Source organism: Thunnus albacares, chromosome 15 (genome assembly GCF_914725855.1).
Source record: "Thunnus albacares chromosome 15, fThuAlb1.1, whole genome shotgun sequence".
In the NCBI taxonomy this organism is placed as follows: Eukaryota; Metazoa; Chordata; class Actinopteri; order Scombriformes; family Scombridae; genus Thunnus; species Thunnus albacares.
In genome coordinates this window covers 6,772,999-6,791,570 of record NC_058120.1, presented here as the reverse complement: position 1 = coordinate 6,791,570, position 18,572 = coordinate 6,772,999, and the positions used below count along the sequence as shown (strand labels likewise).

Below are 18,572 nucleotides of genomic sequence, written 5' to 3'. Positions count from 1 at the left end.
CAAAGTTTGACCTTTAGAAAATACAGTTATTGTTCCAGAGAGTGGGTAAGAGCTCACCTTGACAGCCACTTGAAGTGGGCTTGGTTCACCCGGTATTCCCACTGCCAGACCTTCATATACCTCACCAAAAGCTCCGTGACCCAGACCCCTGGAGACACACGAGCACATTAATTATTTACAATTACCTTCATATTTTAGGCACTAAAACTTTCACACAGGCAGGATATACAAGCTGAGATTTTAGGAGACATTAGAAGCAACCACCAGTAAGAAATGTCATAAATATACTTTTATCCAAAGAATGATCAGAAAGTGTAGAACGGTGAACTTTGACACCAAATAATAGTTTAGATTTTCCTCTTGGCAGCAATTTCATTTGATTCATTCCTTGCAGAATTCAAGATGCTGGAAAATATTCATGGATCCACAAGAAAAGGAATTCATCACAAAGATTTAGAGGCTGAATGATAAACTGGTGAACTATAAACACATGAAAGATGCATTAAAAATTGAAAAGAGCCGTGCAGAAATCATTTCTCAGCCTCTTGGATTACCGCAGCAGGTCTGTACACTCTGAGACTTTATATACAACTTAAATATTTCAGGCTTTATTTAAACTGCTGCGTCTCACAATGCTGTATTTATGAATCCTCCCTATTTCAATAGTTTGTGCTTGTGGATTTTTTTTTTTAGCAATTACAGGGAACTGTGTCATTTGTCATGTTTGCTTAGATGCTGTTATCCTTGAATCAGTAATTTCACACTTCAACACAGATGCAGACAGGTGTATTCACTGCTGCCCACAGTAACAGGCCTGCTGCTTTTGGATGTGGAATCTTAAAGCTTTTACCTGGTGAGGGAGATGTTGCGTCGCGGCACTTCCTTCAGGTCGTTGACCGAGGCCGTCTTACCGGCGAAACAGTAGTTGGGATTATAGTCGGTCATGATGGTGGAGGCCCGCAGCTTACTGAGCTTGCAGTCTGGACTCTGCAGCTCCAGCTGAATAGACTGCAGCTCTGTGTGTTTACGCCTGTACACTGGTGAGATGTAAATGAAAAAGGACTTTCATTCCACTACTGAGATATCCACAATTTAAAAAACAAACAAAACCTTGAACCCATATTCTTGTAGAATATTATTGCTGGAAGCAAAACCACATAAAATAGAAAGCTTTTGCAGTTATCATTTCTCTAAAGACCTTTTGCTTGTACAACAGCGATTTTTATGAAATAGAATTCCTTTGTGTCTGTGAAATATTGATTCTTCTCTGATACCAGATTTGTCTCTCTAAAATAATCAGATATACCATGTTTCAGAACATAAATAAATGTGTGCATGTTATAGCCACAAACACATACTGTACAAGCACAAAAACAACACAACTTACACCTTCTTTTGTTCCCTCATATTGCAAATGAATGCACTTTATGTAGAACAGCCCACTTTATAAAGACACTGCTTTTGGTCTTTCTCATGTACGCACACACAAAACCACACACTTAAGAGTGCTAGAAGCCTCGACTTGGGCTGTGAAGACATTAGTCGCAGGAAGAACTGTTTGTATGAGTATTTATATGTGAATTCTTATGTGTGTGTGTGTGTGTGCGTGCGTGCAGGGGAATTATTTATTTACCAAGTGCTGTCTAATGTACGAGTGCTGTCAGCCACCGGCTAAGCAGCCATCCATCATTAGCGCGTTTCATTCATCACAGAGGTAGTCCCACACCACCTCAGCTCCCCACCTCCTCTACTGGTGAGTGTGCGAGAGAGTAGGTGTGAATCTGGATGTGTGTGTCAGCCCGCGAGAGTGAGCGTGGGTGTGCGTGGAGGAGATGATGGCTCAATGAGTGCATATGTCTGGCTGTAATAGCCTGAAAGCAGGCGGGGAGACGGATGTCTGCGCTGGCCGCAAGGCTCACTTCCCATTCTGACAACGATGTGCTAAGAGGCGTCTAAGAGAGAGCAGGCCAGACACTGGAGAACTTAATGCGTGTGTGAGAGCATTGGTCTATTGTGCAAACAGAAGATAACAGCAGAAAGAACAAGTACTCAGGTAATGTGAACTTCTCATACAGTAGAGTGTGCGCAGTCTGGCTCTTCATGGTCAATAACAACTACTTCAGTTTTCTCCATTTAGCTGTTGTCTTTGTTAAGTCAGTGCATATATGCATCTATTCTATCCAATTAATCATCTCTGATTTGTCTGTCTAGTCCACTGAAGGCAGGTTTATACCGAACCTTTAACAGCAACTTGTCCTACGTGTCATGTGACAACTTAAAGGTTGGAGAACAGTGATCCTATTGAACTGTATCTCATCCTCCCTCATTAAGAGTTTACATACTCCAAATTCATTTCACTTGTTGAGCACAGTCACTGGGGGAAATATTGGATTACAATAATACAATATAAAGACTTTTTCAGCAGCTTTGCAGTGTTTTACTTAAATAATAAATAAATAAAAATGCAAAAATAGTGTTAAAAAAAAACAAAGCCTCCAGTCTTTGTATGTGCATAGTGTACTGTTGGATAGTGGATGATTAATGGTATAGAGTGGTTTCCAGATGGTGCTGCTATTCTGTATAAGCAACTATGACCTTTTCAGCACTAAAATTCATCTCAAATCCTGAAATCAATCATGCTCCACAACAACAAGTCCTCCAAATTAAATGACCAACTGGGTCGTTTGACCATGTGACTCCAGAACAACACATAGGAGTGTTTTCTATTCTGGCGTCCCTATCGGCAGTAATCAGCAGGACAACATCATTTGTCTGTGCTTTCACTGTTAGAGAAACATGTGGTGTGGGTTTAAGTTACTACATCCTTGAAAAGTTCAGGGACCTTTGTCGTCATGGCTACAATAATAACAACAGAGTGAAGGTTAGGGGACGATCGTAGTTATGGTTTTTGAAGAACTGTCCAGACTCGTGGTTGTAAATGTTAAATGGACAGTTATCTCCCGTGGCAAAGTGCACTGTTGGGTTAATGCCTCCATCCACCCATCCTCCTCCAAACAAGGACATTTGTTGACATATATTGATATCATCTGAACTGCACCACTGCAGGGTTATAAGTACTACGGCTGCTAGATGGCATCTGTCACTCAAACATCATTTTTGGGCGACTGACATTACAACCTGTTGTGTCATTTTAAATGGGAGGATAGTCTCCTCCAGAATCATATCTGAAGTGGAAAACCCGGACAGGCTGAAAATTGATAGTATTTCTGCACCATATGTTGTCTGTTTTCAATCCTTGCTGACACTTACTTATCATGACTCCAGACACAGCCAGCAGCAGGGCGGCGATGAGGGCCGACGTGCCCACAGACAGACCCAGCGCCAGGTGGGAGAGAGACGGTTGAGGAGGCAGCACGGACACCTCTGCAACACGAGGGGAAACAACAGTGTTGCACAGTTGTTATCTTGCCCAGAGGAGTATTAACATTCACTTCGCCACCCTGATCCCCAACTTAATTAATGATGTGAAAGCAATGAAACAACAGAGCTTAGGAGCCGCGATGGCCGGTGCATGTCAATTCCTTTTTTCTGCGGTGAGGGGAGATCTCATTTCACTTGTCTAAGCTGAGGAACAAATCTGCACACCGAGAGAGACCATATTGAGATGGTGACCTTTTATGACCTAGCATCAGAGAATTATCTACTGCTTGTCATTACTGAGAACAGATTTGCAAATCATAGGACAAGGATAGACTCTAGGTCATTAAGATATTATTGAGATGGTAATAGCCCTGTTATTTTGCTTCACATTATAAAGTGACATCCCCCCATATTAATTCATTTCAGATCTACATTCATATATTCATTATTCATCTGAGATTACAGATCATAATTGAAGAGGCAATTTAAGGTCCACAGGGGTTTGTCTACATTCCTTTGTTGCAGTTTAACCCAAGAGGAAGACACAGTACTTGTGTGAAAACTGATTTTAGTCCTAATAGGCAGAGCCAGATGCATGAACTTAGGGTCATTAAGCCCATTATGAAACACATTTAAATCCACTGTATAATGTCACTACATGAGTATCCAGGTGAAACCTTTTATCCTAAATCCTTGGTATGATAAGATAAAGAGGTTAAATCTGACTGCAGCACAGAGATAAATTACAAATCACAGAACAGATAATACTGCTATAGGTGTGCTGTATCCATTTTCATTAACAGGTTAGCTTATCCTGTGGACTGATAATTATTATGAATGATTAAGGCACTATTAAAAACGTTCCTCAGATAAAGATTCAATAAAGTACAGAGCCTCTGGGCTTAATTACTTTTGTAGATTAATTCATTATCTTTTCCGTGAGTCACAGTCTATTACAGGTACCATTACAGTCAGCTTAATCCAGTCCTGTGTTAGGATTAATTTCAGATATTTGTGTGGAAGAGAGAGAAACTGACTGTGGTTCTTCATCAGTCAGTTTAAAGTGTGTGTGTGTGTGTGTGTGTGTGTGTGTGTGTCGGACCTGTAGCGTTGATGCAGGACACCCCATCCGGCGCCAGGATGAGGTCATCTTCGCAGTAGCAGACGATGCTGTCCTCACTCTCGTGGCATTCACCGCTCTCACAGTGGCTGCAATTCTGCACCGGACTGATGATCACTTCACCGTCTCCCTCCATAGCTTTTTGGCGCACACACACACACACACACAGACACAGACACAGGTTTCTAAATGAACAGGGTTTGATTAGACTCTCAGGATGTCTCCTTGTACAATGATCAAAAGTTCAATACCACTACAATGTAATTAACCGGAAATGATCCTAATTACAGAATGTATGAGGGTCGGGTTTTGGAGGTAATATTCTCTTCATCATCATCACGCAGCATACACTCTACCAAGATACATAATATACGATACACATCCCTGTGTGTGTTGTGTCTTTAGCCTCATTTCGGCTGCTCATTGCTGCCCACATCTCTGATTTTTTTCGGTGATTCAAATGGTAAAAACAAGATTTCAGTCTGATTATTACACGACTGTTGTGTATCTTAAGTAAGTGTCAACAAATTGAGGTTTGTTGGGAAAATTGTCTGTGTTTGAGAACCCTGCTGTACGGTACAGTCAAGATACTTCATATACATAGAACATTCAGGGATTAGATGTGAAGACTACAGTTATCCATCCATCCATCCATCATGTATAACCACTAATCATATGGGTCACAGGGAGCTGCAGCGTATCCCAGCTGACACAATGGGTGGGAGGCGGGTCTGCAACCCAGACAGGTTGCCACCATCACAGGGTAAACACATGTAGACAGACAATCATTCATGCCTACATGTCAATTAACCTAACCTGCAAGACTGTGGGAGGAAACCCACACAGCCACAGGGAGAACATGCAAACTCTGCCTAAGCAATAACTACTTACGCCCTACAACAGCACAATGTTAAAATAGGAAATGAGCAATGCCATTCAAACTATTTCTCATTCTTATTTCATGTATGTGCTGCTGCTGTGTTCTGGTGGGGTAACACATTATTTGTGACCATGAAAACCATCATCCAGAGCTCATGGCACGGCGTAACTGTTCCATTAAACTTGACCTCTGCTGTTCTCTCTGTTTCATCTGCAGTCTGATTACATTTCATGTACAGTTCTACCTGGAATAATGCAAAACATATGAGACGTATACATCTGGTGTGTGTGTCATCATGTTGGATGGAGGGTTGTGAGCTTGCAGATTTTCATTCTAGCCTCTTATTACCACTGATTCTGATTGGAGGTGTGTTTATCAGTAAACAATCTGCTTTCACTGGAACAAAATCTGCAAACTCTCTGTCTTCCTCAGCAAACTATGCAAACCTGCCGTAAACTGTAAAAAGAAAGATTTTACAACATTGTTTACTTTAATGTGATTTAAAAGTAACTCATTCTCTTAATTGTAAACTACAGCAACGTGGGGACAAATCAGTCTAATATGAATAATTTATAAATTGTCTGTGGAAGCTCGCACTCTTTAGTAAGCAAAGCAAATTCACTCATCTGCAGAATCTATTTTCTCTCATCATTCTGTTATCAGCTTTATAAGTACAAATACATAAATCGAGCTCAGGAACACTAGAAAGGTTTCAAAGGAAGAATACTAATGTCTTGACTATAGATGTTGATGGCATACTAATAAGTGTTTATGATACTCTGTATTACAGATCTTTAGACACAGTCGTGTTGAGAACTGCTTCATGTTACTTTTCAGCTGGAGTGAGGAAGGATGAGCCCTCACCAGGATAATGGCGTCTCTGCAGAGTTTCACTAAATATTTCTTCTTCTTCTTCTACGTTTTGCCTTTCTTTTGATATAGATGTAATGAATGTGCCATGCAACTATTCCCCACAACCAAAGCAATGCAAGAATCATAATGTATACAGATGAGTCATTTTCTCCCCTTAAGTTTGTTGAATAATGCTTTGCACAGATCTTTGCATTGCATGTGGAAAATGTTATTCCCTCTCCCATACACATCTCACTGATGCTTTCATTGCCTCTATTAAAGTGCATGTTTTGTCTATATGCTGAGGAAACATTCAATAGGACAGTGTATATCTATTGTACTTCCTTCAGACTGGTTTTTGAAGCAGTCTTTATTCAGTGGATTTAGGGCACTATTGCAAACCAGCTGCCTCTGTCAACATCATTGGAATGATTTTTGATCCTTTTTTAGACTTTCAATGCACACAGCGGGGCTGTCCAGCATCACCTGCTGTTCTTATTTGAGCTCAAGAACCTGCCTGTGCAGTTCAGGCTGAGAGGGAAATTACTGGCGTAGCCATTTGTGATTATAACTTCAAACCACAAATGCTCTTAAACCTGACCTTTACACAGATGATATTCTTTTAAGTTATCAAATTACTGATATTACCACCAAAGATTCTGCTGGTGTGTTATGATAATGATTCTGTCCTGTGGGTAATTTGTTGCTCATAAATCATGTCACTTTCTGTCTATGAACAGTTTGTTCAGGTCTCTCATGCAGGAATATAAAACCTTGAACAGATGTATAGATGTTAACCTTGTGAGGCAGCTGGATTCACAAGATCACAAAATCACGAGACTGTGCGAGAATCCATCTAGTCAGGCTTCAAGTCATGCACTTGTGTCCAAACCACTAGTGGTTCGGACCAATCAGCATCGTGAATCCAGCTGCCTTGCCAGGTAAGATGGTGATAGATGGTTCATCAGTTTCCATGGATGACTTCTCAGATGGTTCTGTGCATCAGGTTCTATAGATGTGACTGTAGAGACTATACATCTCTGATGTCTTTCTTTATTATCTCTTACATCATTTATGATTTTCTTTGTCATGAGGCTATAAAAACATGGTTGCTATACTGTAGCTGTCTGGGAATTGCTTTTGCACAAAGAAAAATAACTTGTTATATTTGCACATTAGTTGGTGATCTGACCAGCACTACAGTTGTATCCTGAGACAAAAGTGTGAGATTCAGAAGATTCAAAATTGAACAAAAATGATTAAATTTGCTGTGAAATTAGTGTGTAGACATTTGAAATTTGATGAAATGTCCTTTTTTAAATCATAACAGACCAGTGAAGCTAGAATATGTCAGAGTGGGACTGCTGGGGCCAAAATAGAGATAATAATGTGTAATTTAATAAATGAGAAATGCTGTGCAGTGTGAAAAACTAAATTCTCTGTCTTATTTACAGCTCAAGTCTTTTTCCTCCAGAGGAAACGAGGTAAGGTTGATGAAAAATGAAAGTGATGAGTGTTGCTGTTGAAAGAGGCTCTGCCTCACCAGACAGCATCACCGCTATTAAAGCTCAATGAGACAGAGATATGGCTGCGTACTTGACTACAGCCCAGTAGAAGACAATTTTTAAAGCCACATCGACGTCTATTTTCCATTTTGTTTTCCATTTCTCTATAGAGCTGAGTGAAGAGGGAATTTTACATGATGTATGGTTGGTCACCAAACTTATCACTACAGCTGAAATTTTCACAGTCAGGCTTTGGTTTTTTGCTTCCACAGTGCTATGATTTAATTCAAGGAACATTAATACCTGCCAAGTTCAAATGTGTAAGATGAATAGAAAAGAGACGGGTCAACAGGTTTACACTAGATTAATTCACTGATGAGTTTCTCCTCCTTGTCTGGAGGTCTGTCTTATCAGTTACATCATACTGTGGAGAAACTCCAGACTCGGCCCTCCATGCCACAACTGCCATCAATTTTTACAATACCCTGTTTTTGATGTTACAGAGTAAAGCAACTCATCCGCATCTTGCTGTATAAATCTACATTAGTTAAGTGTTGTGAAAGCTTGTACTGTAGGAGGCAAACCACAACAAGATCAAACTGAAAATGTCAAATTGCAAAAGCTGCTTTTGCTCATCATTCTGTGAAGTACAAACACATTAACTCCAACCTACAAACACTAGAAAGGTATCAAATGCTGAATACAAATTTCTTGACTGCAGGTGTTGACTGCTGACTAGTTTGTATGTAATTTTAAAGACAGCCGAGCATCCTTTCACATTACCTTTCAGAGGATAGAGGAAGGGTTCTCCCTCTGGACCGAGGAAGGACGTGCCGTCGTCACCGTCATGTCTGGGGTTGTTATCTAAGGAGGTGTTGCCACCTAGAAACCAGGAGGGAAACCACAACACAGTTAACAAATGACAATACCTCGATGCCAAACACATACTGAAGAAAAACATTTGAAATCATGTTCCACATATCATCCACCTGTTTTTATGATGAGTACATGTCGCTATTACATTCATTTCACATTTTCATCCTTCTATTTCCCAATAAATTCTAATATAACAGTTATTTGCATTATGCTCACTATGCCTTATGCTGTATACTACCCACAGCTGTGATGACCCAGTTTTCTACTGGGGATCATTAAAGTTTATCTTACACAACGAACAGAGTTTTTAATGATATACACTCAGTATGAGGAGATATGAGATGTCCAAGACTATTTATTTATTAAACTTTTACTGGATGTTCAAAAAAACCCTCAGAAATCTCATGAACTAACCCCTGTAGCCTCCGCCGCCGCCCCCGGACATACAGCCGCCTCCGCCACCCCCGAAGCCGCCGCGGGTATGCCAGAACTTTTGACAGGCCTGCCCTCCCTGGCCTCCCAGCACCAGCGGCCTGCCACCCTGACTGGCAGGGGCACCGTCATTCCAACCTCCACCTCCACCTGTCACCAAACACAAAACACATTTGATATGATGTGAAGTCAAGTGCTGTGTGGTGAATGTGAGTGTGACAGAGAGAAAGGAAGAGAGAGGCAAGCAGAAAGAGAGAACTCTTAAGTGGGTCAAAGTTTTGGGGGTGGGGGTGGGGGGAAAGATGCTTAAATGCAGAAATACATGTGTCACACACACATGCCAATTCAGCAAAGAAGGTGAACACATATCAAGTATACACACACATATATGGAAATCCAATATTAGTGATAACAGTGCTGTTCAGAGCACAGGGACCACAAAAACATAAAAATCCCTTTAAAGAGACCTGGTAACTGGAGATTAAAGTTATAAGCTAATAAAGTTAAAACTAATCCTTCCCATATTCCCTGGTGCTTGCCAATTTTATTTTCCCCTTTCAATTTCCTCCTTCTCGTCTGAAGCCTGAGAGATACAAACAAATGAAAAAAAAAAAAAAACACACTAGCAACAAAACCCCCAAGACATGCTGAATATTTTATTTTTCATTCACCAAGTTTCCTCAAAAGTAAACCTTGGGCTTTGTGAAGATGTAAAAATCAATATCTTATGTTTTCTGGGCAGTTCGTCAACGGCGAGCACATGAATAATGGATCCTGCAGCGTGGATGGATTTAACATTACACTGATAGACTGGAGCATGTAGTGTTGCCCTGCAATGACGGGGGACAAAGTGCTCCATATGAATAATCATGAGGAGGGGCCATGCTGTGTTTTGTTTTCACCTGAGCACAAACACTGGTGCACAGAGGTGGAAATAAACAGCTACAGGATAAATGGACACGTTTAAAATTACAGGCAGACATTCTAATAACGGAGGAACAGAATACACACGACCTCTCTCAGCAGTGAGTAATGGTTTTAAAATCTTGGTCTCAATATCTCAAACACACTCACTAAATTATGTATTCCCAGTATTTCCCTCTACGCACACCTCCGTGCACGTACAGGACTATACAACACACATAAAGCGGTGGACAGTGTGTAGCGTACCTGCGGCGTTTGACTTCCCGTTGCGACCGGGTTGGCTGAGGTCATAGTCCATCTGCTCCATCTGGGTCTCTACTGGGCTGCTGTAGCCTCGGCCACCTCCCCCAGCAGCGATGATGAGGGGGATGTACACTCCTTTGTCCACCTGTGTCATTTTTCTTTACAGTTATACTTTTGTAGAGAGACATATCTTAAAACTTTAAAGTAATATCTAGGATTTTAGAAGAATGGCTTGTTGGTTAGCTTATCTGTTCAGAGATGTGATACCAAAAATAACCGATGTGTCCCTGGTGTATCCTCAGCTGCAGTGATTCATAACCATCAACAATATGCTAGAATATTCAACTTGAAGACACAGAGTAACTGTGCTGATTTTATATGTGTGACACATATTTTTACTGGAATATCACACGAATCAAACGCTATAAATGATATGCAGTTCCTGAATATCGAGTATAAAAATATCAAGTCCCCGAGTGCATTGTTCCCTCAGCACACTCTTACCTTGAACAAATACGTAGCCCCGCCACCTCCTCCTCCGCCTCCTTTCACTTGAGTTTTGTTCACCATCGGGCCGCTCTGTTCCTGGCAGATCTTATTCAGTATGCCGTTGGCCTGCAGGGAGGGAGAGGCATGTCAGTACACCCAAGAATTGCTTTCATAGATGTCAGTTATGTATGAGAAGGCTGAGCAGTTGCCAAACTACAGCTGCTGTGAGTTTCAGGATTTAGTGTTATAATGGCGAGCGAATACCAAGCAAAAAATATCCAACACACACAGACGCACACAGACACTGAGAGGCAAGGTACAATGTTCTCTTTAAAAAGACAATCTCAGTGTGATTTGAGTTTTTATTGATCTCCAGTTTAGTCTCTGTGTTTTAAATGACTGTAAATCTGTGATATTGTTGTAGAACAGCTTCTTGTTGATGAATAAAAGTTATTGATTGAATAAGACATCTCTGGATTTGTTTTCTATGCTAGCTTATTCAGCTTTTTAAGAAATATTCAGGTTTGTCTCTGTCTGACTTTATCTCTACATGTCCATGTTACCCGCTTGATTGATGACATTTTTACTGCGTAGCAATAACAGTGGTAATCTTTGCCATCTTTGCTGTAGCTTAAAAATCCTCCTCAGACATGTTTTAAGAAATATAGAAAATACTCTGTCTCGATTAAAAAACTGTTTCTGATGTGGTTTTTCCACAACAAAAGTTCAATTACTTGTTAAAATCCTTCAAATGACATCTCCTCCTTCTCCCTCATTAAAAATCCAGAACCTATGAATATGCAAATCTATTTCATTACAGAAGTTTAACTGCTGAGCACAAGACGTCTCCTGCTTCACTGTAAACTTCATTCTCAGTGTATGAGCACTGGAGGCTTTATGTTTCCACATTACACCTGTGTAAATTGAATATTGGACCAGGATTGGTTTCCAGACTAGTTGTGATGTCACAAATCAAGCTTGAAGGTTGACGCCTTAAACTCAAATTTAAAATGAGCACAGAGAAGATGAATCTGAAAACATCATTCTAAACTACAACTTAAGGAACAAGGAGAAAAACATTTTTGAGTGGAGGACATCAAATGACCCATCTGATCTTAAAGGGGTTGGAAAACATTTAAAAAATAACCTCAAAATAATTCTATTGGCATTATGTCTTAAGTTCATTTATCACATTAACCAATAAAGACAGAATGTTAATCAGCTTGTCATTGTTCTACTCTGATCCCAGAAATACAGCCTCCTTATAAAAATGGAACTACATGTTCTGTTGGTAAACAATGTTAAATGCAGGGACTTTGCCATAACTGAGGTTTTGTCAACTGATGCATCTGCCTTGAGTGTTCTATCATCCTGAACTGGCTGGAGCCAGTCCTACCCTGAGAGTGAGAGGGCATCAGTTTCCTCCCCTCACCTTGTCTGAACCTCACTCACTCACTCACACACACACACACACACACACACACACACACACACACACACACACACACACACACACACACACAGACACTCACTCATTGCTCCCTAGACTCCCTGTCTGAACTGAAAACTCTGAGGGGCTGGGAGGGAGGAGGAGGAGGCAGGACTTTGGTGACTGTGATTGACAGGTGGAGGGGGTAAAAGGCAGTGCATTCAAATGCTCTGGGAGAGTCTTCCTAACTCCCTCTCAGCCAGAGAGAGAACGACAGAAAGCAGGTGTGTGTCCTCGAGAATCTTCTTTTATATGCGTGTGTGTGTGTGCGTGTGTGTTTGTGCGGGGCAGAAGGACAAAGACATGCACAGAAAGAGCAAGTATTTGTCAGGACAAAGGGGGGTATCATTTCCCTCACCAGAGGGAAGGCTAGGTGTGAGGAAAACGCTGTTCGACAGCACAAATCACTTTCAGAGTGACCCTTTGGAAAGAGTCTCTGCTGTCAGAACTGGGGGGAAATAAGAGGAACCTTAAACGACTTCAGTCTCACTTTGGAACAAACCAGTCCCTCTCCGCTGTCTGGACTGAGCCCTTCACGACACACTGTGTTAAAAACTAATAACTGAATGACAGTGGCGAGGACCCCTGCCTTCTAAGCGACACATTCTGCCTCTTGAAAAGAAAAGCCGCTGTAACCATGGTGATATGAGGCAGCTGCTAAAACAACATCATCTTGTAATTCATTTCTTACAGTGTTTGTTTTTATGTAAACATTGGAATTTTCTTTTGAGTGCTTTAATGACTTTAACCTTTTATAAACGGTTTATCACCTGTAATTGTACCTCCTCTTGAGAAATGTTTGTTTTATGCTCTTTGTAGAGCACTTAGATAAATACTCTAACCAGTTCATAATTAGGCTGAACATTAATTAGACTGGTATATTACTTTTGTGTCGACATCCTGTAGCTGCCTTCACAAACACAACTGATATTAAAATTGACTTCATTTCTTCAAGCAAATATTAAAGTGGTTTTAAGACATTCTGTGTTAAGGTGTGCATGAATATGTCTGTAGACAGAGAAAGACAACATATTATCATGCACACCATGTACCACAGTGACATAAAAGTACCAGTTCAAGCTATCCAGTCAACAAGCATTCAATGTGTGGACTCCACCAAAAGGAATTTTTAATGTGTTCTGTCAAACGTTTCAGATCTGTAATTTCCTCTATCATCAATGTTCCATGAGTGCTTAACTTGGGCGACTAACCCGTTTTTCCTTTATTTTCAGTAGTGGGGCAGGCCTATGCTTTTGAAGCGTTTAAATGGCGGATGATGGATAGTTTCATTGGTGACTAGAGGGATTGTGAGGTTTTAGTCTCAGCGTTGTGAACTGTGAGCTGGCTGCGAAGCTGCCAGTGAAGAAACTCCAGATCATAATGGATGACAGCCACCGCTTCCAAAAGAACACACGTAGGCTTTAAGAGAGACAATGAGGAGATGACTGCCAGCTTCTGACGCTGAATTAAACTGTGATTGGTGGCCGTAAAATGTTACAATTTAGAGCACAAGTTTCCAAAGTGAGGTCCGGGGACCCCTCCCTCCCCAAAGTTATCCTATTTACGGATGTTAAATAATGATGATTCTCCCTGGAAGTTTCCCCTCCATCACTACTGTATGTAGGTGAACAGTGGGCGGTGATACAATTCAATGAAATTCATAAGCAACTTTAATCTTCCTACACTGGAGACAACAAACACATGGAGGATGGTAGATGACTGTTGTGCAAAGAAATAAAAATAAATATTATATGTTTATTATATGTTTGATTCATGAAGTTGTGTTTACAGCTATTTCTATTCCATGGCTTTATTTTGTTTTCATCATAAGTGTGTTTACTGCATGATAGTTCTCCTCTGAAGGACAATGACGAAGACTTACTGAACCACAGTGAGTTCAGAACAACTTACATTGGGGCATGCGTCCTCTCCTTGCTGTCCCACCAGGATGTAAAGCAGCTCGCCCTTCCTCAGCAGAAAGTCTCCCGTGATGTAGACGCCATACGATCTGCTCATGGTCAAAACACTTCGACCGCCAGCTGCACCGTAGGCCGTGATCCTGGGGTTTAACACACACCAATGTGTAGAGACAAACACAGAGACAACAGAGAGATAGAAAAACTAATTAGCAGGATAATTATCCTAATGATCCAGGAAGAGAAGGTTGGTTAATTGTTTTCAGTGTTTCTCTTCAGTTTTCACCCCACAACGACACATTTATTGTATATGAGTGTTTATCGGAAATAACCTGAGGCTGATAAACAGTCCTCATCTATTCTTCCAGCCATTGTATGAGTGCGCAGCATTCAATAGTGGCCTAAATAAATTTTGGAAACACTAACACACTTTCATCCTTGGTGATTTAATAAAAATATTTGACCTAGCATGGCACACTATTCTGTATCGCACACATACACAAATCCATGCACAGACTACAATACAGGGCCACACAAACACACACACACACACACCTTTGTAGCAGAAGACACTCATTTCAATGCTCCAGTTTTCTTGGCAGAAAAAAAAAAAGCAATTTGATTGGTTTTTGGGAGCGCTTCGATATTTCTCCTCTCTGGTGGTGGTGCTTGGTAGGGAGAGAGACAACGCTGCCCGGTGCTTGCTAGTTACCTCAGCTGTTTGCCTAATGACTTTTGGGAGATGCAGAGCGCATATTCATCTCTGTGGCCGTCTGTCAGCTTCATTTACAGGCTCTGCCAGCTAAACCAGGCCGCATCAAGACCACAATTCTGGAGTTTGTGTGAAGCCAGGAGGTGTTTTTCTAAAAAACTCTAGGATTTGTGTTAAGATAGTGCTGTTGACGCTGTTGTTAGTTAGGTGTTTTAAGACTCAAGGGTCTTGGCTGAGCTGTGTGCGATTGTGTGCCTTGTTTGTTTATGTGTTGATGTGGGAGGCAGCTTTCAGAGACGTTTTTTGTTTGAACTGTGGAAGTCAAATCCAAGTTAAACGCCTCATGTTGTCATGAATGCCCACAGGAGGAATATTGATCTCTGCACAAGGTAGCGGATATTATGGTATTAATCCTAGTGCAGTACACAGTTTGTGGGTCAAGGTGCTGAGGCTTATTGTTGAGGTATTTTGAAGCCTTAGAGGCCACCAACATAGACATGAAGGTGGGTGGTTTTTGGACTTTGGAGCCAGGTGTAGTGTGAATCATGCTATTTAACTGCCACTACTCCAGCCTCTGCTCCCTGCTGCAAGAATCTGATAGTGATATTTCTCTGTTTGCTCGTGGAAGATTGATGCGCTGCTGATGCACAGAGGAGAGGAGGTGGGCGAGCGAGAGGAAGAGTCTACATACTTGTGAGAGATGTAAGATGCACAGAGTGTACTTCCTGCGAAGAAAGAAAGGTTAAGTGTGTGCTGTATAGTGTACGTGTGTTGAGTACCCATGAGCCTGAGCATATGTTCCTAATGATTGACCAGGCAACGCACTGTAGGCAGAAAGAGATGACGTCGTTCCAGAGTGGGTGTTGTGAAAATAATAGCTATGTCTGATGTTTATGTGCTCTGAGGCTTTTGCGTTCTGGCAACAGTCCTACCTGTAGGTGCCAGTTTCTGGGACCCGCCACATTTGAATGCCTTTGAAGTACCCTTGGGTGCCTACTGTGACGTTGACGTTGCTGTTCCTGTAGGAGTTGAGGCACTGAGTGGGAGTCGGGCCTTCAGGGCCCACAGCCCCACAGGTATGGAAAATCCATTTTTTGGCTGCACACAAAGGAGAAGAAAACGTTTAGCATTTCGTAGAGCTGCGCCCGGCTGCAGAATCACATTTCCTTCACTGAGTCACGCATGCACTTAACAGAACTTAAAGATGATAGAGAGGCTGTGATTCACTGCGCACCACAGACTCATTACAGCTCTATTTGTCTCACATTCATCCCACTTCAACATCACCTACTGCTCTACTTTCACATCAATAAAACCCAAATATACAAATATGAAACAAATTATTATATATCGGGACGGCAAGCTGTAGAATGGAAGCTACTAATATGAGATGCCGCTATCGTCATGTTCACAACTGCAGCAGGGGATGTGGTGACAGGATCACAGGTGACAAACATTTCTCCTCATTTCCCATGTAATCCCACGTGTCGCTGCTAATTGGAGTTCTTTTCACTGTAATTAGCACGAGATTAGTCTTGTCAGATGGAGGTGGAAGGACTTAACGCTGCAGTACTAAATCCTGATTTAAAGCTTGTGAACACAGAGAAGCGAGGGAAACACCAGGGAGTGAAGCACCTCTTTCTGTCTGTCTCTTTTACTCTCTCTGCCTGCCTGTGGACACTCAGAGACTACTTATTATTCATTTCAGACCACGGCTGATTATTGCAAATGTGACACCCAGCTAAAGTCAAAGTCATTCCTGCAACAGAGCATCATATGATGACTTTTGTAGCCTCCTGAGTTGCTGCTCAGTGTGATTATCATGCTGTTTGTGATTAAATACAACGGGGCATGGGTCTTGTTATTTTATTTTTTGCTAGAACAGATAGCGGGCTGGATGGTGACAGAATACACAAGAGAGAGAAGAGATGGGATGAGACGAGTCTCAGGAGTGTGACTTTAATTTATGATGTTTTCACCACAGCACCTTTTGGTGTTAAAATTGCCTGCTGTGTAGTGCCTATTAGAGTTGAAGCCCAGGAATTGAGATCCTCATATTTACCAGAATCTCCTGCCAAAATCGACTCTCTGTGACTGAGGAAAATGACTGCAGCAAGTTGATATTTTTAGAATGTGTGTACCCGAGTGTCTGTGTTTATCTGTGAACAACAAAATGGGAATATACACCCTTTTGTTATTAACTGCCTGCAGTTGAATTATGGTGAGAAACGGTGCTTTCCCCACGGAGAAGGAATAAAAGTTTTTTCAGAAAGTCATAATTTTAAAGCCCCCAAAAAACATTCATCCCTGAGTGCCTACTGTATTTCTGTCCCTTCCAGTCCAAATGATGACTAACATTTCACTGCAGCACCCTGGATGGACTGCACGTCCAGCATCATATTTGTCAATCTGATCCGCAAGATTGGTTCAGTCCAAGGGCACCCAGGAAGTGATTCAACATCAGCACTTCACACTGAGCTGTACTCTGTCTCCCTACCAACATCTCTTTTGAGGTTGCTAAAGTGCCAGCAGAGACAATTTCAAGCAGGCCAATACACTCAAAAACACTATAAAACAGCACTACGGTAAGAGAATGATTTGGAGTTTACGCTGGTCTGCAAATGCACTCAAACTGTAAGAAACATTGTTGTGGGGTGACTGGAGTTCTGTCTGGCTCCCATCCAGTAAGAGTAAATTGATCCCTCAAGTCAGTATTTTCAACACCCAACAAGGTAAAAAAGAGTTAAGACTGCTGGCAATAAATCCATCACTAGAACAGAAAAGCCCCCAAAACCAAATAGAGCTTTAAACATAAATCTTAGTGTACTTAACGTCTATGCACATAGTCTCTATAAATGAAAAGTGCAGTACAAATTAAATGTATTATTTATTATTACTCTAAGATGGAAATCAGTGAAGGTAGAACATGTTTAAGAGGAAGACATATGGTCTGAATTTATATTTTTTTTATTCATAGTTATTCAGAGAAGTGAATTCTTGGCTATTTGATGTAAATTTGTTCCTTCTATGTAAAGTGAGCTTGACTTTTTGACATTAGCACTCATGGTGTTGAGGATAGTGAGGCTCTCCGTTCTATTTCTCTCTCTGGAATCTCCCTAGGGTGCAGTCCGTTTCACACTTCAGCCCAGCTGATCGATTTTGTTGGTCTATCAATATGAGACAGTTCTTATGCACACACACACACACACACACACACACACACACACACACACACACACACACACACACACACACACACACACACACACACAAACCCACTTGAGCACACCACCCAACAGGCGTAATGAGCCATTCTGTGATAGGCACTTGGCAGAACAAACAAAAACAAGATGTGCTCTCACAGATGATAGTTTTCTCTAATAAGTGGTGTGCACACTTATCAGCCTGTCTGACCTGCAATACACTCTTACACACACACACACATACACACATACTGGTAAGCACAAACATCCCAAGGGAGACTCTGACTCTGTCTGACTGTTATATGAATCTCCTTTCCTGTGAACTTTGCCACCAGTACGATGCCATCATCATAACAAACACTGGCCTCCATCAAAGGAAAGGGCAACACTGCACACTGTCATCAGTGAAGAATTGCACAAAACAAGTCCAATAAAAGAGACAAAAGACTGGGAGACAGTTTAGAAAAATGTCTCTGATTGGATTGCAGTACTGACAGCAATATTCCAGCAGTCTTTATCTCCTCTGAACAATATTGAAACAAGGCAAGAG

The 18,572-nt window shown here is 41.3% G+C and overlaps 1 protein-coding gene across 5 annotated transcripts in view; it reads right to left on the bottom strand.

Moving 5' to 3' along the window:
* Window positions 1-18,572, bottom strand: part of alk (ALK receptor tyrosine kinase) — a 207,665-nt gene that overhangs the window by 15,997 nt on the left and 173,096 nt on the right. For all 5 annotated transcript variants that reach the window (XM_044375521.1, XM_044375517.1, XM_044375516.1 and 2 more), the window contains exons 11-20: window positions 15,752-15,917; window positions 14,103-14,250; window positions 10,718-10,828; window positions 10,217-10,358; window positions 9,029-9,196; window positions 8,522-8,620; window positions 4,484-4,639; window positions 3,271-3,384; window positions 851-1,037; window positions 58-148 (exon numbers count right to left, since the gene is read on the bottom strand). In XM_044375521.1, coding sequence (XP_044231456.1) covers window positions 58-148; window positions 851-1,037; window positions 3,271-3,384; window positions 4,484-4,639; window positions 8,522-8,620; window positions 9,029-9,196; window positions 10,217-10,358; window positions 10,718-10,828; window positions 14,103-14,250; window positions 15,752-15,917 — 1,382 coding nt within the window. The remainder of the gene's footprint in view (window positions 1-57; window positions 149-850; window positions 1,038-3,270; window positions 3,385-4,483; window positions 4,640-8,521; window positions 8,621-9,028; window positions 9,197-10,216; window positions 10,359-10,717; window positions 10,829-14,102; window positions 14,251-15,751; window positions 15,918-18,572) is intronic.